The sequence below is a fragment of the Phacochoerus africanus genome, chromosome 2, assembly GCF_016906955.1.
Source record: "Phacochoerus africanus isolate WHEZ1 chromosome 2, ROS_Pafr_v1, whole genome shotgun sequence".
NCBI classification, from domain to species: domain Eukaryota; kingdom Metazoa; phylum Chordata; class Mammalia; order Artiodactyla; family Suidae; genus Phacochoerus; species Phacochoerus africanus.
The window spans coordinates 171,478,342-171,505,086 of NC_062545.1; the positions used below are offsets into that span (position 1 = coordinate 171,478,342).

Genomic DNA, 26,745 nt, shown 5'->3' on the forward strand with positions numbered 1-26,745 from the left:
TAGACGTAAAAGAACCACATACTGAGAGATGCCATAGTGTTGAACAGAACTTCATCCTACCATTCCCTTTGCCTCAGAAGAAAAGATGAGTACTTTCATCAACTTTGTAAACTATAATTGTGAAGTAAATCCCGGTGACTTGAATGGGACATGGGAGTGAGTTCCAGTAAGCCAGGTATAAATAGAACATGACATCCACTTAAGCTAATAGTGTCTCTTTGACATAAACACCTCATTTGCAATATAGAACCAAAATCCGCTAACCTATAAACCTCTTTGGGCATTTAGACTCTAATTTCTTCATTCTCCAAATGAGACATTCTGTAAACTGAAATGGAAGCCCAAGTGTTCCCATAAAACTTTATTTCATTCTGGAGTTATTATTATTTAATATGTGCTCGTTCTGAAAGGTATTCAGAGTTAAATTTTCTATGTTCTTCGCTCAAGGCACATAGATATAACACAAGGTCTGTGACAATGTTAGGATTTAAATACTTTAAACAACTTGCTGTCAAAATAAAAGGTTAATCAACAAAGCATTATGATCTTTATCTTGTGGCTTTGTATAATCCTGACTCACTGCCAATATAATCCTGGGTATCCTCACCTGCTAATTCTTGTAGGATGGTGTTAAGTCAGTTATGAGTAACCTATTTAGCAAAAAGAACAAGCCAGAAAAATGCTAAAATATATTTAGGTATTTTTTTTCATTCAGAATAATGTTTACTTTAGCTTCATGAGAAATAGTATACCTCATAATGTATATTACTGACTTTTTTTCAGTAGAGACAAGTCAAGAAAAAAATGGTGTTTTTTGTTTTATTTTGTTTTTTTGCCCCCAAATAGTAATATTGGGGGAATATTTGAATAGTAGTAACAAGGGCAACTTTCTAATATGGTGTAGTGAACTTCGAGGGCAGACAATAGCAAAGTCTGTTGGGTAATTTATGGCAAGAGGGCCAGGGTTTGACCAGAACCAGTTTTGAATTTTCCACTGTTAGGCTGATTTCTCTGATGTAGGTTGAGGCCACCAAATCAGGTGATTCCTTCAGAGCCAAGAGCAAAAAGACAGCATGACACAGATAAAGACCTAAACTGTACTGATGAATAGCTAGATATTCCAGACTTTCCCCAAACTGCAGTTATCTCTTGTTTATTTTGCTCACAGATAGCCTCTCCCCAGCTAGACGCTCAGCCCACTAAGAGTAGAGATATGACATACAGAGAATTGTGTCAGTAGAATTGTCTCTAGAGAATTGTGTCCCATGGTAGATGTTTAATTAACTCATTGTTAATATAGTAACTCGTGTAATGTTTTAAACCTTTTCTTCCATACCCTCCCATCCTTGGTCAATTCTGACTACTCATGTTGAGCGTAAGCTAAGATTTACTGAGTATCTACTATGATCCAGATGCAGTGCTAAGCCCTTCATACAGACTGTGACAGTCAGTCCTCACAACAGTCTTATGAGGCAGGCACTCACTGAGACTCCATTTCAGGGTAAATAAAGTGATAGGTCTTTCTGTACAATCCCCCTGCTAGTCCCAGTCTGGTCTCTTGGGACCACAAATAAGAAATCTTTCTTTCTATGTGACAAAGCCTGCAATATTTGCAGCCATCTAGCGTGTCTGTCTGCTCTTCTTCCTGTTAAACACTCCAGATCTTTATACTGTGATTGTTAACAACAATCACAAACTCTTATCCAAGTCCTGTGATAAATGCTTTCCTTTTGTGGCTTAAATTACAATAATTTTCTTATTGAAGCACTTTGCCTAAGGTCACACAGCCAGTGAGTGGCCAACTGGCTTGTAGTCCCAGGAGAGCATGATTCCAAAGATAGGGTTTCCAATTTTTGCTCTGTATCATTGCTACTTAATGGTAATTTTATCTTTTTCACAGTATAAAATTTCTTATGTCCTCTTTTTAATAAAAGAGTGAAAAGGGCAAGTACATTGTCGTAGAAAGAGTCCTGAAAGGGGTATTTTTAAGCCCCTATTTTCTCAGGAAAATCAAATGCCAGAAAAGATACAATACTGAAAATATATTTTCGAGACCACAACAGTGAAGTTTTTCCAGATAATTTATCTTTGGAGCTGGAAACAAGGGCTTTTCTTGCATCAGAGTCTCATCCCAAAGTCCTGACGAAAGGGATAATGTTGAGGAAAAGACCTCTTTTCAGCAAATACATCAAACCAGATGGAAAATATTAGAAAGGAAAGGGCACAGAGCAGTGTCCAAAGGTCTCCAGCAATCAGACTATGGAGCATTGGTGGACAGTGCACAGAGAGCGGTTTCCAAGGGGAAAATTTGTTACAAGTCAGAGTCTTTCAGGGATGAATGAGCTTCCTCGGCAGGTGGGGAGCTTCCTAACAGTGGGAGTGAGTTAAACAAACGCAGAGAATCAGGGCTCGTGCCAAGAAGAGAAATATCTTACAAAGTTCGGGTCATCAGGCACCCACAAGGTCATCAGGAGACGTAATAAGAGTTGGGGTTAACAGTCCATGTTCTGGGACCAGACGGCCCTGGTTACATTCTAGCTTAATAGCTTGCTAATCTGGGACAATATTCTCAACCTCCCTGAGCCTCAGTTTTCTCATCTTTAAAGTGGAAATAATATCATCTACCTTTTGGGGTGCTGGGAATATTCAGTGAGCTAATTTATGTGTAAGGCATTTTATAAAATAAGTGTTGTGCATGTGCTAAATTATCTAATCTTACGGTCTTCACTTTTAGCAGAAAAGTTCTTTTTTCTAAAGAAAGATGTATGAATAATCTTAATCGTACAATAAATTTTAAAAACCGGATGTGCTTTATTAGTATTAGCTAATTTTAATTAAAACATTAACGGTTATAACTTCAATAAGTGAGAATGTGGCTATGTTGTTGAATAGAATATTTAGTCTATAGAATGTGGAATCCAATAAATAAAATTCTGAATTTTATTTCTTCTTACAACTCTTGAGGAGCTCTTGATTAAGACAGACAACAGACTGCAAATCACAGACAGGCAATCTCTTTGATTAAAAATGCGAGCAGTTTATCCTTAGGGCTGCATCAAATGAGTTAATGCAGCAGTGTCCTGTGTGTTATAATTAAGCATATATAATGGTTGAGGATAATGTTTATCAAGTTCTTCATATTTTAAAAATGTTTTAAAGATTATAAAAATATTAAAGTAGAACCTTAGAATAGCTTAAAAGCCATTGACCTGTCTAGTGTAGCAGACACATTTTAGTTAAATTGCCCTGATGACCTGTCCAGGGTCTCAGCAGGGAAGAATAGTTCCTAGGCTGACACTGATGTGGAACTTGGCCTCTTAAGGCACTCCTCTGAGCTTGATTAGACCAAGCAACCTTTATGGTTTCTTCTGTTCTTAGGTTCTGTGATTCTAGCACTCTATGTCTAGTGGGAATGCTTGCTAATAAACCTAATTTTACTACAATAAGTCTCCTCCTCCCCCTCTTGGGCCATTTTGTGCTTTTCTATGTAACAAAAATCTGTTATGAAATGAAATTTCAAAGTTATTTTTCTGGTAAAGATATAGATGTCCTTTGTTGCAAATTCATTTTATTATTGTACCTATCCATTTTGTTGATGTTTATATAAAATAGAGAATGGTGGCTCTCTAAAGCAAAGAGAATTAGTGGTTTTTGCTAATAGTCATTGGCTACTGCAAGGTCCAAATTTACAAGGAAATTCAAATTTGATTTTTCACAGCCACTTAGATCAATTCCTTATGCCACCCTTGTTCATGGCTCAGTGGTAATGAACCCAACTAGTAACCCATGTGGGTGTGGGTTTGATTCCTGGCCCCGATCAGTGGGTTAAGGATCCAGTGTTGCCATGAGCTGTGGTGTAGGTCACAAACACGGCACGGATCCCGTGTTGCTGTGGCTGTGGTATCGGCCAGCAGCTGTAGCTCCAATTCGACCTCTAGCCTGGGGACCTCCATATGCCACAAGTGTGGCCATTAAAACTGAAAAAGAAAAAAAAAAAAACTGGTTCAATTTGTGGATAACTTGGGACCACAGCAGAGAGGAAGACAAACATCCTCATCCACACTGATGACATTTTTTCCCAAACGTCCTAAGAAGCAGATGAATCATTCTGCTAGTTACCATCCGAATGGCTTTGTGTAGACATGTCGCTATTTTTTGGAGGCAAGGATTTTCCAGTGTTCAAATAGATACTTCCAGCAACTCTCTCTAACACTCCACTTCCCTGTTCATCTCAGGAGTAATGCCTTGGTTAACTCATGAAACCCACAGGAGGCATTAACAACGCAAAATCGGTATTCTACTGAAGCACCTATTAAGTTATAGATTTATAGTCTTCCTCTGCTGAAGAGCTCTAGAAGTTTCTTTATCTTAAAAAGAGCAGGTTCGGAGTTCCCATTGTGGCTCAGTGGAAAGGAATCTGACTAGTATGCATGAAGATGCAGTTTCAATCCCTGACCTTTCTCAGTGGGTTAAGGATCCATTGTGGCCATGAGCTGTGATGTAGGTCACAGAGATGGCTCGGGTCTGGCGTGGCTGTGGCTGTGGCGTAGGCCGGAAGCTACAGCTCCAATGCAACCCCTAGCCTGGGAACCTCCATACGCCACAAGTGCGGCCCTAAAAAGACAAAAAAAAAAAAAAAGTAGGTTGTTTATTATCAGTATTTAAAAACACAAGTTAAACAAATTGAAACTATACAGGGGTATCTCCACAGCCCATAACATATGTAAAATAGTCTAAAAGAAGATAACTTAAATCCAAAAAGGGAAACCCCAGGATCGCTAAAATGTCCAAATACATCCAAAGAAAAGGTGCTCTTGGAGAAATCCTTCTCTCGAAACTCATGATGCCATGATTTCAGGTTCTCTTTCTTTAGGTCAAAGGAGCACATTCTGGAGTTTTGATACAGAGTGAGCCCCAAAGGAAGCAGAGGCTGTCCAAAAGATTTAAAGTCCTAGACCATTGGGTCTGCACTGGAGAGAAAGCCTCCCTCAGATCCTTTCGTTACAACAGGAAAAAGTTAATTGGCAAAGTTTTTGGTGCCAGGCTTCAGGCAATACATGGAGATAATGGATAAGAGAGAACCCAAAGCTTTGGGGAAATTGGTGCTTTCCCATGAGTATAAAAAGGAAGTCCAGCATGATATTAAGAGACTTCTCTCCGTGAAATATCAGGGAAGAGCAGGCCCCCTTTCCTTCCACCTGTCAGCCCCAGGCCGCATGTCTGCATCCACAAGATGCCTGCCTCTGTGGTGACTCCATTCACCCACTTCAGAGCTGTTCTCACTCTCTCTCTTGCAGTTCTTGCTCTTCACCTGCTAGTGTGTGTGGTTTGCCAGCATAGCCACTGTCTCAGTCACTGTTAACCTTGCCTGTTTCGCTTCCACCCTATTACTCTGCTCCTAAGTTTTTGAGCTAGGTAGCTATGAGTTCATAGCCTGATGCGTAGCTGTGTCACCTCTTTCCTTGTCTATTAAAATGGTAGTAAATGGGAGTTCCCTGGTGACCTGCAGGGTTAAGGATTTGGCATTGTCACTGCAGTAGCTCCAGTCCCTGCTGTGGTTCCAGTTGGATCCACTGGTGTGGCCAAAAAAAAAGGTAGTAAATATTGTCACTTTAGTAGATTCTCAACAAATGCCAATTTCCTTTCTTGCTATTGCTTTTCTTGGCATCCACGAGCACCTCTGGAGACCTTTCTGAATAACAAGTACCTTTCTTGTAGGGCCCAAAGAGTCCATCAGTTGTCAAAGTTGAATTTTTGCTCTTTTTGACTTTGGCTCTGGCTCTCTTTTAACTAGGATTTCTTTTACTCTGCCAGAGAAATGCTTTTCTTTTTACTTTCATATTTGCAGCCCTTCCACATTCTTAAAGTACATGGTTGTTCTCTAGCTAAATAACATTCCAAGGCAGCTATTGTTTAAGCTAGGAGTGAGTATCATTTCTTTGTGTTTCTTTGAATTTGCCCTCTAGGTTTTCTTTAACTAGACTTTAAATAAGACATAATATGTATTGAATTCCTCCCATGTGGTGTTTTTACAAACTTTGTCTCCCTTTCTTGTCACAAAACCAACCCAATGAAATTAGGATAGAATTAATAATTAGCATTGCGAATTAATATATCCTGTCACTTAGACTATTTTTGCTTTAAAAACATAATGATACTGGATTATTTTCAGAATTCCTACTTTCATTCAGTTATCCACACCTGGGGCAAAGTTTATTCTCGAGCTGCTATAGCCCCAGGCACCCCTTTCCACCTGGAACCAGGAACTCAGATATAGGCATAATGCCTAGGAGGAAATAATCAGCTTGTTTAAGTGACAGCTGACATCAGGAAGCCTTTTGAGCCAGAGGAATGACATGATGACAGCAGTGTCTTGGGAAGATAAATTTCAGAGCCACATGCAGGATAGATTACCTGAAACCACAGCATTAGCCTTTCTTATGCTTATACATCTGTGGGGCATGATTTAAAAGCTCATAAATATGAGCTGTTTAAAGAAAGGACTGGGGAGAATTAAGAATTTCAAGGTTCCACCAAAGAAGGTGAAGAATCAGTGTTTATCCAACTGGTTTGCATGACCTAAATATTTATGTACACAAGTGCATATGGTTCCTGCAGTCACCAGGAAACCATGTGTGGGCATCATGTCTGCCACTGCCCTACCTTTTGGTCTAAAGTTGCAGAAGAAGGGAAATTCCCTGCAAGCATGAGCATTATTCATCTGGCTGCCACCTGAATTATTATTATGGAACACATTGAGTTTGACAGATAACCCTGTTCTTAGCCATCCTTCAAAAGAAGCGTGAAGGAGCCTTGGTGTTTAAATATTTCATCCAGATTTCTTCCTTCTGAGCATGCATGGAACACAATGTCTTTATTTCTTAATGAAATAAATATTCATGTTGGGCCCATCCATGGTTCGCAGAGAGAATAAGAAGGAATTATCTTTATTTGATTTCTTGGTCAGGCTTGCCCTAAAGAGCAAGCTCTTGGATTGGGTAATGATATCCCCCCGCCCCATGGAATGATGTTTTTCCTTGAGTCATAAATGTTTCCCAGCCTGGAAAACCAACAGTTTCCATTCCCAGGAAGACAAATGAGAAAAATAGCTACTCTTTCAGTGAATAAGTTTGGACCTAAGAGTTTGGTATGAAAGGAAGGATGGTGTTGGAGATGTCCCTTCCTTTGGGTGAATGAGCACTGCATGAGGGGAAAGAGACAGCATGGGGAGCAAGAGAACCAAGAGAAGCTGCAGGAGATGCTGAAACAATTCAGTTAGTCCTTTTGGGAGGGGAGACCTTGGACCACAAGTAGCTCCCCTGTGGCCAGGTCTTGGGGAAAGCCATAGAGCAGCTCTAGAGATAGAAGCAATAAGAGGGAATGTACCTTATTTGATTTCTTAGACATTGTAGCCTTTGGTGTATGTGGTCCTTGGTCAGCCATCTGCCAGGCTTTGTTCTTAAGGTAGATAGAGAAAGATTTCCACTAGGCTAAGGGACTGTACAAATAGCGAAGGAGAAGGAGCCAGAAGTCCCTCCATTCAAACCCACCTTCGCCACCTCTATATTACACGATACGTACCTTCTCTGAGCTTTGATAAAATAGGGAGAGTCAGGATAATTAAGCAGGATAACGTGTTAGGTGCCTGGCAACCTGACCAGTCGCTTACCCATGATAGCTATTAGATATGTATGTGGTGCTTCCTACTGCCTGAATCCCTGGGAGCTGCTTGAATCTTTATTTGCATCTGTTTTCCACTTACAATCCATTTAAAACAGTGCTCCAACATGCCTAAGCCATAAGCTCCCTCCATAGACTCCCTTGCTGTTTCTATAATGAACAAAATCTCTTTACAGCTTTTGAGACTTTCCATAACTGATCTCCAAGACAAACCAGGAAAGACTGACAAAACAAACAAACAAACAAACCCACATATATATATATATATTTTTTTTTAATAGAGAAGTCAAAAGTTAGAAGAAAATCTCTGGAATTCTTGATCTGCATTGTCCCAGCACATTATTGAAATGCAAATAGATCACAGCAGTTTGCCTGTTGGCTTGGAAGACTACTTGAGAATCCTGGGTAAATAGAGATGGGGTTTCTATGAACAGTGCAAACAGACCAACCTCCTCTGTTAGTGCAGAAACATGTGTGCCTGGTGTGAGAAGCAGGATTCCCATGGCCAGGCCCAAGAACAGGTCATCGAAAGGAGGCAGGCACAGCCTCAAGAAGGAAAGCACCTCAACATTTTTCCACTCCCAAATCCAGGCCCGTTCCGAACTGGGGGCCTTCACCTGCATCTTCTCATTGAATCTTCACAACAGATTTGAGAAACTATTCTTTAATGCCCTCATTTTACAGGGAAGGAAACTAGGGCTCAGAAGACTGATGGACCCGTCAGGTATAGAGTGCATCAGGGATGCTCCGAGGTGGGCGTCCATGTGTCTAGAAGAAAAGACTTTTGGAGATATGGCAACATAGAAGAGAAATTTTTATTTCAGATTATGGAAATGAAAAGAGGTTAAAGGAACCAAAACCAGGAATTCTAAAGGCAGGAAAATAGGCATAACGTAGATATAGAGCTTCAGTGAGGACTTGGGAGGCTGGAAACAGAGAGAAGTTTAAATCACAGCAAGTAAACTTCAGATTTAAGGTCAATATGAAGTGTCCTCCCAACCACTCAGTGCTTCTCATTGCCCCCCCCCAAATCGCCTGCTTTCTCTCCTCTTCTTCTCTGTTCCTTTCTTCTGTCTCCAGTTCTAGAAGCAAAAGCAGACGCTTCTCCTATTTAGCCATATCTCACTTTAGCCATTATCTCTTGTAGCCCGGGTTTCTGCTGACCCCCAGGCCTCAGGGTCCTACCAGCCCAAGCAGTTTGTCCAAGTATTATCACAGAGACAGTTTGCTTTCCAAAAGGAGTCACCATTCTAGCTGGTAGAGAAAACCTTTTTCACATGGTTATAGGGACATAAGAAGGAGAAGAAAAAGAACATAGACCGTTTGAGTGAAACCCTGCCTGGGAAGGAGTGGGAAGGCATAGTATCGTGAAAATGAATCCCTTCTAGCAAGGAAGTCCTCTCTCTGTCACCCTGGAGAAGTCACCTCCCCTCCCGGGACTTGGTTCTTCATCCCTGAAGCAAGGGGCTGGGGCTCCAGGGCCTTTCTTACTGTCCAGTACTGGGATTCTCCAGATACTGTGTTTATGAATGTATGTCTCATCGCCACCCTTGTCCCTATTAAAAATATCACAGAGAGGGAGTTCCCGTCGTGGCGCAGTGGTTAATGAATCCAACTAGGAACCATGAGGTTGCAGGTTCGATCCCTGGCCTTGCTCAGTGGGTTAAGGATCTGGCATTGCTGTGAGCTGTGGTGTAGGTCACAGACACGGCTCGGATTCCATGTTGCTGTGGCTCTGGCGTAGGCCGGTGGCTACAGCTCCGATTAGACCCCTAGCCTGGGAAGCTCCATGTGCCATGGGAGTGGCTCAAGAAAACACAAAAAGACAAAAAAAAAATCACAGAGAAAAGCTTCCCAAAGACACTATTCCTTTTTAATTTTTAACCAAGAGGGTGACAGTGTTGTGCTGTCTTTGTTCTGACTGGATAGGAGAGTTGGTTGTACAACTTGAGAAAAGTAGAAAGAATGTGGAGTAAATAAAAAGTGACCTAAAAAGTCAAATAGTCTTCTATGGCATGGGACTCACCTGAGGATGCTACTCAAATATAGACTCTGATTCATTAAGCCTGGGATGGGGACCAGGGTTTCTAACAAACGCTCAGATGGTGCCTTTGCTTTTTGTCCATGGAACCACACTTTGTGTAGCAACAGGTTTGGAGAAGATCAAAGCTGCTTATTATTCTTTATTTTTAAAAAGGAAACCAAAACAGAGGAGGAAAAAATATAATTTGAAGGGATTCCCATCCAGAAAGCTAAAATAAAAATGTTTAACATTGTAGAAGAAAGTTCCAGTGAAAGAGGGAGAGAGTATGAATATGACTAAATGTAATGAATAAATTAATGACTATCAAGATCTACCCTCAGACCCTCGCTCTAAGATAGCTCCATCAATAACATGCCCCTCTTGGAAGGCTTCTGCCTGAAACAGATAACACTTCTGTTCTTCCAGGTTCCAAAGCCATGGACCTCCAAGTCTTCCTTCCTTCATGTTCAATAGACCATCCTTCTTCCATCCATTGGTCATTCCTTCAGCCTAATGTTGGCATGCCTTTGCCCTCTATTCTAATTCCATCTCTCTGGTCCAGGCCTCCCTCCCTCTGTGCCCATCTTAATATAGTTGTCTTTGTGCTTCTCAGCCTCTAGTCTCTTCCATCTTGATTCTGCTGCCTGTATCTGCCAAGCATCTTCCAAAAAAGCATTTCATTGTGTCCTTCTCCCACTCAAGGGTCTTGGGATTTGACCCCTCATGCCTCGGTTGCCAGCCTTTTCTTCTCATCTCCACCCACCCACCCACCCACCCAGCCAATCTCCTCCACCATCCCTGGAGAGATCACCCAGTGACCTCTACAAAAAAAATGTAATCCATCGTTTAACTCACACAGATTTTTTTTAAAGCATTTTCTTGGACATTCTGGAAATAAAAGGCCTGAATATTCCACCTACATCTTTACATGCTCCACAAAACCATTTTGAGAAATGAAAATCACATCTTAACCAACATGGCAGAAACTTGCACCTAAGAGCACAGTAAGGGGCAGTCCCGCTGAATTTCTGAGTCCACCACTCTTATCTATCTCAATGACCATTCCTTTTAATGTTTAACCACTGTTTCAGGTCCCTAAAGGAGTTGCTGATGTGAGGACCCTTTTGCAAAGGCTTGTAGGTGCCATCTTGTGGAGAAAAATGCAAACAGGCATGTTTAGAGGCTGTGAGTCAAGAAAGTGACAAGGAAGCCTGCATGTGTCTCTCACATTGGCTTTTGGTCACTGCATTCAGCCAGAGGCCTTTGAGGGCCTCCGGTTGGACCCATACCTGTGGACCTGGGCTGTCTGCACCCAGGAGGCTGTGAAAGTTGGGCCCATGTGCAAACAGCCTCCATTCTAGAGCACAATTCATCAGCCCACTATGCAATTTGGCTCTATAGAATGTAGACAGCATCTTTCTGCTGCTTTCTGCAAGGCATTTCCTAGTCCTGACCCCTTGGCAGCCCAAACCCAGCTCCTGACAGACCTGTCCCTTCTGGGGCACTGTAGAGTTAAGATATTTATTTATTTATTTATTTTTAGGGCCTTAGGTGTGGCATATGGAAGTTCCCAGGCTAAGGGTCAAATCAGAGCTATAGCTGCCAGCCTGCACCACAGCCACAGGATCCAAGCAGGATCTGAGCCCCGTCTGTGATCTACACCACAGCTCATGGCAACACTGGATCCTTAACCCACTGAGTGAGGCCAGGATTGAACCTGCAACTTCATGGTTCCTAGTCAGATTCGTTTCCGCTGCACCACAATGGGAACTCCCTGACCAAATATTTTAAACAGAATTCTCTTTAAGCAAACAATTTACCAGTCAGTCTTACATTTTAGAAGTAAAGTAGAAGTCCAAAGGTTTCTACTTTTCTGAACTAAAATGTGGACACCTCACTTTTATAATAAAACTGTTGTCATTGTCATAATTTATTCATGCCCCTCCCCCTTTCAATCCATTACGGAAGAAGATCATGAAAGTGAAGCATTGGGAGTTCCCATTGTGGCTCAGTGGTTAGCGAACCCAGCTAGCATCCATGAAGACACAGGTTCAATCCCTGGCCTCACTTAGTGTGTTAATGATACAGCATTGCCATGAGCTGTGATGTAGGTCAGACTGGGCTCGGATCCTGCCTTGCTGTGGTGTAGGCCAGCAGCTATAGCTCCTATTTGACTCCTAGCCTGGGAACCTCCATATGCCATAGGTGCAGCCCCAAAAAGACAAAAAGACAAAAAAAAATGAAGCATTAGAATGTTAGAGTTTGGAATACCACCTGGGGGAGGGTGGGCAAGGCCACCCTAGTGGGAAAAGGGGTGGTAATTCTCTCACCACATAGCAAATGTTTTTGTCTCAGGATCCCATCCCTCAGATTTGTAAACATTGCTGCAGTTGATTCTCACCCACTGAGAATCCGGAGAGCACCAACGTTTTCTTCCGATTGAGTCACTTGCTAAGGTGCTATTCTCTAATGAAACAAGATAAGGTACTGAAAAGGGACAGCCATAAGCTTGATTGAAACCAGAGCACCAGTTTCCCAATTGCCTTCATTAAGGAAGCCAAAACACCTTTTATCCCAAGGACCATTTCTTCCCTTCAAATGAATGACACTGTTAGTTTGGCTCTTGTTGATTTCTGTTTCCAATTTAATTTTGTCAAAATTCCTCCAATGTCCGACGTGGCATGATTGTTCACATTAGGGCTGTATCTCTCTCTGTCTGTCTCTTTCCAAATCAATTTAGCACCAAAAGAGACTTAGAGATGATCCAGTGCAAGAAGCAAATTCGTCCTTTACCTTTGATCTCTTGATTCCTCAACCAGCTGTCTTTCCTTCAACAAGCACTTACTGTGCACCTACTGTATGCCAGGAGCTGTGCTCTTTTCAGTATGTAACCCCGCTCATATTGAAGTTAAGGCAAAAGGCAAGCTTTAAGAGCTCCAGAAGGCTATTGGCTAGCTTGATGGTGGTAATACAGTGTCTTTTTAAAACTGGATAATTAAGTATTCTTTGCTCATTAGCTTCTGACACTTACAGATGACTGTTTTTGCCTTTCTCTGAAACCTCCATTGTTTTAAAGTCTTCGGGGAGAATCTGTGCTGCTAACTGTCCCGAGAGCTGAATAACCTAGAGCAGTGCTTCTCAACTGGGGGTGGGTTTGATCCCGAGGGTATATTTGGCAGTGTCTGGAGAAATTTGTGTTTGTCATCCTGAGGGGGGGGAGGGTTGTTTCTGGCATCCAGTGGGTAAAAGCCAGGGGTACTGCTAACTATCCTACAGTGCAAATGACAGTCCCCACAACCAAGAACTCTCTGGCCCAAAATGTCACTAGAGCTGTGGTTGAGAAACCCTGGCCATGAGGAAGAAGAGCAGGCAGGAAGGTGAGATGCTAGACTTCCAAACCCTGCCAGCCCCTCTTCAACTAAAACAGTTCTGCTTTTCTCATTTTATATCCTGGTGTCCCTCTGTTTCTGCATGAGGTTTTGTTTGAAAAAAAAGTATGGCTTTTTTCAGCCTAAAAAGAAAAAAGAAAACCGCTGAGGTAAGAGGTAACTCTTTGCTTTCTGTTTTATAGTTGAGACACATTGGGACAAATCAAGTGGGTGGCATGTGATACAGGATGAGGGGAGCCAGTCAGGGGTGAGCTGGAACCATCGACCTGAGCCTCAGTCTTGTCTCTGCAGGGCTCAGCACATCTCCCTCTGAATATTTACACGCTGTGTTGAAAGACTGTGTCTGCTTTTTGATTTAAACCAAGGGTTGGCTTTTTTTTTTTTTTCTGTAAATTACTTAATCATAAATATTTTAGGCTTTGTGGGCCATATTATCTCCGTTGCAACTATTCAACCCTGCTGTTGTAACCCAAAAGCAGCCTTGGACCATAAGTAAACTAATGATCATGTTTGTGTTCCAAAAAATCTTTTTTTTCACACAAGCAGGTGTTAGGCCAGATTTGGCCAGTGGGTGGTAGTTGGCCAACCCTTGATTTGGACCATAAATAGGAACTGTGTTTGTTTTACCTTCACATCTGCCCTGCCTAACACCGTGTTGGCACATAGTAAGGGTTCTTCAGAAACATGTACTGAACTATACTGAGGGTCAATCATGCAAGCACAAGTGCTAGAAAATTTTAATGAGGATATAACAATGAGAGAAAGATCCATCTGGTATTTCCCAGAGATTTTCTATGTATTGTTTTACTATTTCCCTACATTGGACATTTAGGATGTTTCTTTTTTTTAATTAAGAATAAAACTGTGGGAGTTCCTATCGTGGTTCAGTGGTTAATGAATCCAACTAGGAACCATGAGGTTGCAGGTTCGATCCCTGGCCTTGCTCACTGGGTTAAGGATCCGGCGTTGCCATGAGCTGTGATGTAGGTTGCAGACACGGCTCAGATCTCGCATTGCTGTGGCTGTGGTGTAGGCCAGTGGCTACAGCTCCCATTTGACCCCTAGCCTGGGAACCTCCGTATGCCGAGGGAGCGGCCAAAGAAATGGCAAAAAAAGACAAAAAAAAAGAATAAAACTGTGATGGAGTTCCCATTGTGGTTCAGTGGTTAACGACTCCGACAAATCTAGGAACAATGAGGTTGCGGGTTCAATCCCTGGCCTCGCTCAGTGGGTTAAGGATCTGGCATTGCTGTGAGCTGTGGTGTAGGTCACAGACATGACTCTGATCCCAAGTTGCTGTGGCTGTGTCAAAGGCTGGCAGCTGTAGCTCTGGTTAGACCCCTAGCCTGGGAACCTCTATATGTCTCAGGTGCAGCCCTAGAAAAGACAAAAAAAAAAAAAAAAAAGAATACTGTGATGAGCTCCTTCACACAAAAATTTGGGGCATCCTTTCTTATTATTTCCTTAACGAAAATTCCTAGAAGAAGAATTCCTGGGTCAAACAGTATATGTTGCTAAAAAGCTTTCCAGGAAGGTGATATTGATCTATATTCTTGACCCTAATAGGAGGGAGATATTTATAATATGCAAAGGATTTCTTTCAAGAGGATGTCATGCATAAAAGTTTTGGCATCCATATGTATTTCCACGAATTAGCTCATCGTAAATATAAGAAAATTCGTGTTAGCTACTAATCACTTTAATAAGAACATTCTCTCACATGTTGTGACAGCATGATTCTTAAGCCACGTTGTTCTACCTGGTGGTGTCATCTAGCCAGCCAGCTGAGGTTACCCAATCTGGTGTGTTTATTGAGCGCACACAGAAACATCTGCTTCCCATTAGGGGAATCAGAAACTCCACTGTGTGCATGCCTGGCACCAGCCTACCCCACCATGATGGGCAGAGGCCTCCTCCCTGTGAACCTCACCACCAGATATGTCATCCAGATTTCTCATTTCCCACAGGAAATTTCATTTATGTTAATTTTGGCACACAATTGGGGGGCAGTTCTTGAGTGATTTCTCCTGTAATGGCTTGCAACATGTAAAATTTTCCTACAACGTGTCGCAGAAATCACTGGAAGAGCAAGAGGATATCTGATAGTTGTCCAACTGCCTTTGTAACACAGCAAGAAATATCTCTTTGGAATGACCATACACGGTGAGCAAAGAAAAAAAGATGAAACCAAGGTAAAGGTAGATCAGGGACCAGATGTTTGTTCTGTCCTTTTTCACTCAGTGCCTTTGGAGCACTGACTGAAGGAGCTATGTAAGGCGTCTCACCTTTATGGTGAACTTAGCCTTCTCTTAGCTCTTTAGACTCTTCTGAATTTCTCCAAATGAAGAAGAGAATATCTGCAGCTGAGAAGTAATAGAAAGTGCTGCAGAAATAGGAGTGGGTGGGTCTGAGTGCCTGTGTGATGACAGGATTTACTTTAAAATGAGTAGATTCCAGATGAAACCAAGCATATGAAGACAATGATAAATCCAGTGTTTTCTGAGAAACCACCCTCTCACCGCATCCTGCTAAATGCCCTGAGTATTTACTTCATCCCATCCTCCCGACAGTGCTACGAAGTAGATAGTGTGCCACCCCAGCCTCAGATAACTAAGGATCAGAATGACTAATTGACCGGTTGAATGATGCAGCACAAGACCCAAGTCTGGCAGACTCCAGTGTCAGCTAAAATACCCACTTGATGTCACCTTGGTGTGCCTCTGAACAAGGTTAGAGACCTAGACCAGCACTGTTAAGTCATCCTCATCAGAGACCAATTGACCAGACTTCTGATTTGCAAACCAGAACTCAGGTCAGATTCACTTCTGAGCACTGTTTTCTGAAAGACCTAGATGGTGGTGGAAATATTTTCAGTGCCAAACCTAGAGAGAAGCGTCCCATCCAGCATCACACACAAGTCAGGGATGGAGCCAGGAGTACACTCCAGGTTTCCTGATTCCCAGTCCAACATTCTTTCCATCATGCCGAACTACTTTCCCGCTCCATGACATCAGCTCCACTTAGCAATTACTCAGTCATGTTTTGGAGCAGAACAGCAGCTGCTTTAAAGAAGGTAACAGACTGCATGCATCTATACAAGTGATACAATTTTGAAGACCTCTGCACCAAGAAAAAGTGCATTAAAAAAACCGGCAAATCCAAATAAGGTTTATTAATACATTAATTATTCTAATGTCCCTGAAATACATGGTTTTGACAATGTGCTGTGTTGCCTGGGGAAGGTTGAGTGATAAGTCACTGAAATGCTCTGTGCCATTTTTGCAACTTCTTGCGAGTCTTAAACTTTGCATAATAAAGTTATAATACTAAAAGAGTAATAAGATGAGCTGAAATATTTATTCGCTTATCATACGTGTAACAGTCAACATGGGAGAGATACGTAATGTGCCTTGTGCTTTATAATGTTGTAAGAGGAGAATGCCAGAGTCCCTTCAGGGCCAAGCTCTCCTTAAGACACCATGGTAACAGAGCCTTGAACTTGCTCCTCTGCACCTAGGTCACTGCCAACATCCACTCCTTCAACAAAGCTAGAACCTTCAGCATGACCTGATCCTTTGGACAGGGATGGGGGGCAGTTTTTGCATAATGGTTACAAGAATGGGATTTGGGTTCAAATCTAGTCCCACCTCTGATAAGCAGCATGGTCTTGGGCCAGTTACCTAATCTCTCTCCCAAGTCTTAGTTTTCTAGTGTTTCAGCAAAACCATAGATTGCTTTAAGAGTAGAGGAGTAAACTACGTATTCAGAGGACCTGGACGATGGCAAAGACTCTATAAATGTTAGATACCATGATGTTGAGGAGGATGGGGAAGAGGAGGAAGAGATGATTCAAGCTCCCTTCTTCCTCACTATTTTGCTTCCTAAGTATCTCTCCAATGCTCTTCCTTTGCTCACCATTCCCCTAGTGCCACATTCTCCAGACTTATGCACTCCATTGTTAATTATCAGCTTTCTCAGAGAGAGTTGATCTGACCCAGCATAATATTGAGAATGCAGGGATTCCTCATTGCCTGATAGCGTGTGATTTTCTGCATGTGTGTCGAATAATCCCCGTTAGATTCAAATTCCCTTCAGCAGGACCTGTGTCTGATTTAGCCTGGGATTTCCCAGATGGCCCACTGGGTGCAATCATTCAACACCAGTGATAAAATAGATGTTTGCATGTTTAGATCCTGCCATGGCTGCTCCTTCTTCTTTCTTTCTTTTTTTTCTTTTTTCCCTTTTTTTGGCCACACCCACAGCATATGGAAATTCCCAAGCTAGGGGTCAAATCAGGGCTGCAGCTGAGGTCTGTGCCACAGCCATAGCGACAGTGGATGGGAGCCACATCTGTGACCTACGCCACACCTTGTGACAACACCAGATCCTTAACCCACTGAGCAAAGCCAGGGATGGAACCTGTATCCTCACAGACACTGTGTTGCATTGTTAACCTGATGAGCCACAACAGGAACTGTGGCTGGTCCTTCTTGTCTTTTAGATTCTAACCCAAAGATCACTTCCTGAACTATGCCTTGCCTGGACTGCCAGTCCAAATTTTCTCTCTTTATATCATCTGATCCTCGTAATCCCCTATGTAGGAGAAGGGACACTTGTCAGATATGTAATTTGCCTACGGCCTGAGTCCTAAAGCTAAAGGTCTTGAATGCATGTTTTCTGCCCAGTTCTCAAGCTGGGCTTGTCCTCCTGCTTTGTGAACTGCATGTAGAACATTTAGCAACTCCATGGCAACCCAGCCTCTCAGAGACCCTGGGTATCCACTAGAACACTAGAAGCATGCTCCACTAGCCTCTGGTCACCCCTCAAAGAAGGTACACACACACACACACACACACACACACACACGCACACGCACACGCACACACATACCTTGTTCTGTCTTCTTTCTTAAGGAGTGAACCGTGAGTGCTTGGAGTCCAGAGATGGGCCCTGCAGAGACAGGATGTTACCTTCTGTTCTTGAATTGCTTATGCAGCTTCCCTGAAGCCAACCTGCAGGCTGCTGGACATCTACCAGGAAAAACCACTGCAGCCCACCCTCCCCATATCTAGATTCATCCAGAGTAGCTGTGTCATACAGGAGATCTAATGGCACCACTGGACTGTGCAGAGCATTTTAATACAGTATCTGATTTACAAGATAAAACAGTGTTTTGTCTGTGTCTGTGGTTGTCTGAAGCGATCCATGGCTGTGCACTTGCCTTGTGATTATCCCATTCTAACTGGGCTGGTGCTGAGGGTTCATGCAGTGTCAGTCCCTGTCTTCAGAGACACTTGTTCATTCCAGAAATATCCCATACACCCTGTTGACAAGAGAAAGACTGACTAGACTGTGCATTCTCCCCACTCTAAGACCCATTCCTCACTACAGCCAAAGTTATCATCTGAAAAACACACCTGAGGATGGCCCTCACCTTCCCAGTGTCTGTTGATGCCATAGGATAAAATTCTCATTCTTCACCCTGGCCGTCAGGATCCTTGGCAGATACAGCTAAATTCTCCAGTCTCCCTTCACCCCTCCCAGCAGCCCGGCACTTCAAGTGTGTCTGTCTGTGAGCATGCTTTCCTACATCCTAAGTGCTCTTGGCTGTTTCTGTGCTTGGTGCACATTGTTCCCTTTACCCGGAGGGCCCCAAGGAAATGAGCTCAGGCTGGGACAAGATGAGTGCAGGAGTAGCAAGAATGGGTCATGAGGGAGATGGGAGGAAGGTGAGCTTTGCTAGACAGGGTAGGGAGTGCATGCTGCCAGCTTCTCTGTACATCTTCCCCATCAGAGACAATCAGAGGCATCTCCTTAATTCAATTAGAATCTTTACTTAACATGGGTTCTGCTTTCCCAAACTTCTGCTGATGGTGGCCCCCCTTTTTTTGAAAACCCGGAGAGTAGGGGTGCAAAGTAGAAACCGTGCATGGAAAGCATTTTCCTTAGTGTCTGCTAAAATGTGCAGGGGGCAAGGGCAGGAAATATTTGAGAGAGGAGAAATATATAGCAAACATGGCATTTTGAAAGGCTAATTGGATATGGATGAACATACTGAGATGATGTTCGGTTACTGTCAAAAATAATGTTTTACAGAGAAACTGTTTGGGAGGAGGGATCAGTTATTATTGATGGACTAATGTGCACTCAGGAATATGGAAGTAATAATGCAGATGTACAGAGCCCGCAGAAAGATGTCAGTCCAACATGATGTCGGAGGGGGAAGAATGAACACGTTTTGATATGACTCTGCCTCTAGGATTTGACCTAGAGGACCCACGTGAACAGACCCAGGATTGTTTAACAAAATTGAAAGTGGACTTGGAATGGTTTGCTAACCACTTTGCCCCTGAGGTGGGGTCTGACCATGGCTCTTAGAATTCCAGAACCAGCACAAGCCTGTGATTCATGTGTCTCGAGTTTTAGAATACCATTCTCATTTCAAGCATCATTTCCTATCCTCCTAACCCACCGACATAATCCTGTCATCCCAATATTTCATTGTCCAAACTACAATCAGCTCACTTCTATCTGCCCACAAAAATGTGACAGAATCTTCTCTACTCAGACCACATGTTCCAGCATTAAATTCAGGATACGTCAATGTGAGTCTTTGTGGAATCAGCAACAGAAGTGGAAAAGGATTCCATGAAGATCGTTCCATTCTGTTCTTAGGTTTAACTGCTAAGAGATACATGAATAGAGAGGGGGGGAGATAAAGCAAAAAGACCTTGGGATGTATAAGGAGAGGATTCTTTTCAGGAGGAAATGCAGGAAGGTCAGAGTTCCGTTGACCCCTAAGGAGACTACCTGTACAAAGAGGACCCCGTTATTTAGATGCATATCACCCCATTTACGGATGTTTCTGGTCCTTGCTTCCCTGTACCCTTCTGCCCTGGGGAAAATGTTTTGGCAGAGCCAAGCAAAAATCCTACTGCTTAGCTTTTCAGAGTCGCAGTGACCAGTGGGGACCCAGATCTCCACCGATTCGATTTAATTCCCTAAGAAATGGGGCCTGAGAACACTTCTTTTGGGGATCTGTGGCTAACTGTGTCATCCATCATTTAGAAGAGAAGACTTGGGGACATAGAATTCCCATTGTGGCTCAGCGGGTTAAGAACATAGTGTCCGTGAGGATGCAGGTTCAATCCCTGCCCTTGCTCAGTGGGTTAAGAATCCAACATTGCTGCAAGCTGCGGTGTAGGTCACAGATGCAGCTTGAATCCAACCAGGTTGAATCCAACCCCCTAGCCAGGGAACTTCCATATGCCACAGGTGAAGTCTTAAAGAAAATAAAAAGCAGAAGAAGAATTGGGGATAAACCCCAGTTTTAGGTGCAGAGCTTATCATGTCCCCCCAAAACTTCTTTATATAAAAACCTAGCCTCTCCTCTCTCAGAGCCCAACAGGGGGATGAACATTCAGAATTACTTCACTGTCCAATGTGTGTAAGTAAGTGTCCAGCCCCTACACCCTCATTGTTCATCTACTCTACTATTTTTCTCCTAATCGTTTACCACCAAGTGCACTTGGTTTCACTTCCTTGTCTTGTTTACTCTCTATGGCCCCCACTTCACCCCTGGAGTGTACATTTCATGTATACCTAGCAAAGAAGATTCTTTCCCACAGTAGGTACTCTGGGAAAATCTTTTGGGTGAAGGGAAGTGTGAACCTGCCCCTCCTGGGGGCAGGAGGAAGGTCAGATTGAGACCTACCAAAAGATCTTCAGGCACCCCCACCCTTCTTGCCCAGGATGCTCCTGACATATGCTACAAGAGTCTTGTTTTCCACCTTTTTGCAGAGCATTGGCTGTGATGACTACCTAGGCTCCGACAAAGTCGTGGACAAATGTGGGGTGTGCGGAGGCGATAACACAGGCTGTCAGGTTGTGTCGGGTGTGTTTAAGCATGCCCTCACCAGCCTGGGCTACCACCGAGTTGTTGAGATTCCCCAAGGAGCCACAAAAATCAACATCACCGAGATGTACAAGAGCAACAACTATTTGGGTAAGCTTGGTCTTTTTCCAGAGGAAACCATCTGTCACTACCAGATGATTTATTCCTTCCAGGATTGTGACACAGCAGTGTCCAGAGGTCCTTGGACACATACAAGATGCCACTGAGGAATGCCAAAGCACCATGTGGCCTCCCCTTGAAACAAGACCCTTGGGTAGAGAAAGTTAAAAAAAAGTCCTTCTGTATCTCTTCCTTGGAGAAATGTCTATTCAGGTCTTTTGCCCATTTTTGAATTGGGTAGAAAATTGACACAACACTATAAACCAGCTATAATGGAAAAAAAAATTCAAACATAAAAATAAGTCCTTCTGGCAAATAAATGTTTAATTTCTACACTTTTAAACCAAAGGAACATTTCTCTTTGTTCCTTCCAAGAGAAACAAGGTTATGAAATCGAGAACGGGCTAAAATTGTTTCTCTGAAATGGAGGAGGCTCTTTAAAAAACCAGTCTTTTTCTGTTGGAATTTCAGGGGGACAGGGGCCACTGATGATCCTGTCCAGACTTTCACTCTCCATGGGCCTAAAGCAAAAGTCGTTTTTCTCTTCTTTCTGCTTCATCAGCCTGGAGCAACAGTATGTGTGTATCTTCTGAACAGCCGCAGAATCCCTCAGCAAACGTTTTGGGCAATGTCATCAATAGTCGGGGACCATCTTTAACCCGTTTTCCAACAAAAGGAGATTTTTGTTGATTCTTCTGTTTCTGGCAGATTTTATGCAAAGCAAATTGGGCCACAGAAAGTTAATTTTTACCAGTTTTAACTCATATAAGCATGGACAAAGCAGTTGACAAAATAACGTAAGGAGAGCAATTGTTAAAAGTCATTTAATGAACAGCAACATACATTTTTATTTTAAAAGTATTTATTTAACAGGAATTTTCTTTTGGGGGGAAATTTTTTTTAAATTATAATCTTTTTTTTAATAATGATTTTTATTTAACAGGAATTGAAATAGCACAGACATGTGCTAGGCACTATTCTTAGTGCTTTACAGTCATTGAACCCTCTCAGCAGCCCTAGAGGATAGGAGCTGTTCCCTCCCCATTTTGTACATAAGGAGACAAGCACAGTGGCATAAGGAATTTGCCAAGGTCACACAGCAAAGGAAGAGTTGGAGCTGGGATTCGAACTCAGGGAGTCTATAAGCAAATTAGTCTACCAAGAGATAATACCCATGAGCAGTTCTGGTGCACCATGGGTCATGCAGCTGCAGCAATTGAGAGATCATTAACTTTGCAAATTTTGAGTACCAGGATCCCCCCAGAAGATAATTCCAGACCTGAAAACTCCAGATTGCATGGCTCTTCCTTCTCTGCCCGGGGAAGCACATCCTTCTCTGCCTCGGGAAACACAAAATTAGCTTCATTTGGTTTTATTGGCAGGAGGAGGAAAAGATGGCAGATGGGACTCTAAAACAAACCCAACTAAAGTGGAAAGCTGTTATGTTTACTCTGGCAAACCCAGGAGCCACCAAAGTGGCAATAAGCCTAGTTTCCCCGGGAGTGGTTTGTGTGTTACTTTTATTTGAAAAAAAAATATATAAACTTTTGCCTCCTTTATTTTATCCTCTTAAAAGAGCAAATCTTCATAAATATCATCTTCTTAGAATGAAAAATGTTCTTCGAGGGATTATTTGAAGTATGATTATGTTAAATGCACCAGCAAACTATGCCACTTTTGATGAGATTTGCATAGTTTTGAGTACTTTCCTGGCTTGAATTAATCCTGTTCAGTAAGTGGTTTTTAAGCTGTGCCCTCCAAAGGTAAAATAGATATCTGGGTGAATATCCACTAGATGTCTGAGTGGAAACTGCTCTCAGAGCCTCAGTGTTTTCATCTAGAGTATGGGAAAGGGAATCTGGAGGAGTTCCTGGTGTGACACAGCAGGTTAAGGACCCAGCGTTGTCTCTGTGAGGATGCAGGTTCGATCCCCAGCCTCACTAGTGGGTTAAGGTTCCGGTATTGCCACCAGCTGTGGTGTAGACTGCAGATGGGGCTCAGATCTGGTATTGCTGTGACTGTGGTATAGGCCAGCAACTGTAGCTGCCATTTTACCCCTAGCCTGGAACTTCCATAAGCCACAGGTACGTCTGTAAAAAGGAAAAAACAAAAAACAAAACAAACAAACAAAAACAAAGAATCTTGACCTTATGAGTATTCATGGGAATCCATAGTATAATAGGTATTCAGGACCCTGCAGAGTCCTTGGCACTTACTAGCAGTTGACAAACTTTCATTCTCTTTCTTTTGTCTCAGAGAACTTGTCAGTGTGTTAAAGTATTTCCTGGAATCCAAAGTCCCTAATTCCCTAAAATTCCTTTAAAAAGATGAAGAGGAGGTAGAGCAGAATGGAAGTACCCAGAATCAATGGAAGGGTGATTCGGGAAATCAAGTTCGGTTTCCCGTGCCCAGTGACCAATGGGATGTGTGAGAACTCCAGAGTCCGTGGCAATATTACACATGCCTCATGCGCAGAGAGGGGAAGAGTGAAACAGAAGAGCAGGCCAGCATAAGAGGAGCTTCCAGAAGTGGTGATCAGGGGCTTGTGTTCATAGCTCTTAAGCATCACTTGGGATGTAACATCACCCAGGAGGCACTTTGTTTTCCCTCTTTTATTATTGAGATATCATGCACATACTATAAAATTCATTCTTTTAATGTGCTTGGTGGATGGAATGGTCTTTCTCTCATCATGAGTGTTCTTCTCACCTATTCCACTTGTCCTGCTAAATCTCCTGTTCTGTGAAGCCTGCGTATTTTAAAAGTTTAGCCATCTGCAGCTGTTTGAGATGATGTGTAAGCTATTAGAGCACAAGTCTATTTAGCTATTTTTGAACTTTCCAATGACTGTATTTCACATTATGCATTTTCAAACATTGAACCATTTTTCAAAGAGATATGTGAAGGGTTTCTCCACAGTGTTCCAGATAATGGTAACAGTTTTGGTTTTCTTACCTTTTTATTTTCTACTTAAACTATATTTTGTACAAACAATTGACTTGATGCACAAAATGGATTTGGCCGTCTGCATCATTTCTTCTGTAGGATAGGCAGTATAGGGGAGATGAATAGTTCAAACATGTATCATCACTTTTAAAAATATGCACAACTTTAACAAGTTTTCTTCAGTCACTCTGTTGTTTTCCTGAATGACCTGTTTCTTGTTTGTGGTTAAAAAAAAAAAATTGGCTTGTGAAATACTTGATATTTTTAAAATGACTGACTCCCAAACTTGATAGAGATAGAAAGTAGATTGCTATGAAAACGTAAGGACTTGTATTACTAGTGCTGGCAGAAGATGGTTTAATCATCTCATTTTTAAAGGTTTTTTTAAAACTCACCATATTTAAGTGACTTGTTCTAGGCTATTCTGTTAATAATAATAGTCATACTCTGTATGTATAGTACATACTCAGTATGTATAGTCCACAAGTGTTTTTACATGCATGACCTTCTGACTTGTAAAACTGGACATTCTTTACTTTGTTTGCTTCAAAAAAATATGGAGTTATTTACTAAAAATGCAGTTATTGAGTTAGGATATGAAAATTGAAATTGAAAAATCAAAAACTTTGAAAAATGTCTTTTCAGGTCTTCTGCCCATTTTTATTTGGGTTGTTAAGTTTTTTTTGCTATTGAGTTGTATGAGCTATTTATATATTTTTTATATTAACCCCTTATTGATCATATAATTTGCAAATGTTTTCTCCCATCCAATAGGTTGTCTTTTCGTTTTGTTGATGGGTTCCTTTGCTATGTAAATGCTTTTAAGTTTAATTAAGTCCCAATTGTTCATTTTCACTTTTCTTTCCTTTGCCTTAGGAGATAGATTCAAAAAAAATATTGCTACAGTTTATGTCAAAGAGTGTTCTCCCTATGTTTTCTTCCAGTAGTTTCATGGTTTCTGGTATTACACTTAGATCTTTAATACATTTTGAGTTTACTTTTGTATATCATGTCAGAAAATGTTCTAGTTTCATTCTTTTACATGTAGCTGTCCAATTTTCCCAGCACCACTTATTGAAGAGACTGTCTTTTCCCCATTGTATATACTTGCCTCCTTCATCATAATAAATCCATAAGTGTATGGATTTATTTATGGACTCTCTTATCTCTTCCATTGATCTGTGTGTCTGTTTTTGTACCCATGCCATACTGTTTTGAGGAATGTAGTTTTGTAGTATAGTCTGAGGTCAGAGAGTGTGATACCTCCAGCTTTGTTATTTTTCTCAAGATTGGTTTGACTATTTGGGCTCTTTTGTGGTTATTTTAGGGTTGTTTATTCTAGTTTTGTAATAAACACCATGGAGAAGACATAGATGTCCAACAGGCACATGAAAAGGTACTCAGCATCACCAACCTTCAGACAAATGGAAACCAAAACCACCGTGAGTTATCACCTCAGACCTTTCAAAATGGCCATCGTCAAAAACATCACAAATAGGGATGGAAATCCTATAAAATTGGATTGTGATGATCATTGTATAACTATAAATGTAATAAATGCATTGAGTAATTTAAAAAAATCACAAATAACAAATGTTGGCAAGATATGGAGATAAGGGAACCCTACTACACTCTTGGTGGGGATGTAAATTGGTGCAACCACTGTGGAAAACAGTGTGAAGGTTCCTCAGAAAACTAAATATAGAACTACCATATGACCCAGCAGTCCCACTCCTGGGCATATATCTGAAGAAGAGGGAAACACTAATGTGAAAAGATACATTTACCCCAATGTTCATAGCAGTATTATTTACTATAGTTAAGATATGGAAGCAGCTTAAATATCCATCAATAGATGAATGGATAAAGATGTAGTATATAAAAAAATGGAATATTGGAGTTCCTTGGTGACTCACCAGGTTGAGGATTTGGCATTATACCTGCTATGACTCTGGTTACAGCTGTGATGTATGTTTGGTCTCTGTCCCAGGAAATTCTGGATGCCATGGGCACAGCCAAAGGGGGAATATTATTCAGCCATAAAAAAGAATAAAATCTTGCTGTTTGCAACAGGCATGGAATGGGAGGGTATTATGCTTAGTGAAATAAGTCAGACAGAGAAAGACAAAGACTGTGTTATCACTTATATATGGAATCTAAAAAACAAAATGAATGAAAATATCAAAACAGAAACGGACTTATTGAGAACAAATCAGTAGTTACTGGTGGGAAGAGGGAAAGGAGAGGGGCAAGATAGGGGTATGGGATTAAGAGATATAACCTACTATATATAAAACAAATAAGCCTCAGGGATATATTTACAATACAGGAAATATAGCCAATATTTTATAATAACTTTAAATGGAGTATAAATCTATTAAAATAGTGAATCACTGTATTGAACACCTGAAACTAATATTGTAAATCAATTATACTTCAGCTTTAAAAAAATCAAAGACATAGCAGAAGAAAGAGGCATGTATACCAACATCCTTCACTAATATGTAAATGGTGATGGTGCATTCAACTGGACTCTGAGTTTATGGCTTACTTTGATTGAGCCATCAAGAACTGGGCCTTCTAGATTCAGATTCTGAAAGCCTGAGCCTGACCCTGGCAATTACTCATAAAGGATACTGGCCCACGTGCAGCAGGGGGGACAGGGCAGCTCAGCAATTCATGATGCTTACATC

General features: G+C 41.8%; 1 protein-coding gene across 2 annotated transcripts in view; it reads left to right on the forward strand.

The window, feature by feature from the left end:
• THSD4 (thrombospondin type 1 domain containing 4) overlaps nucleotides 1-26,745 on the forward strand; it is a 549,832-nt gene that overhangs the window by 433,524 nt on the left and 89,563 nt on the right. For both annotated transcript variants that reach the window (XM_047767202.1, XM_047767203.1), the window contains one exon: nucleotides 20,893-21,097. In XM_047767202.1, coding sequence (XP_047623158.1) covers nucleotides 20,893-21,097 — 205 coding nt within the window. The remainder of the gene's footprint in view (nucleotides 1-20,892; nucleotides 21,098-26,745) is intronic.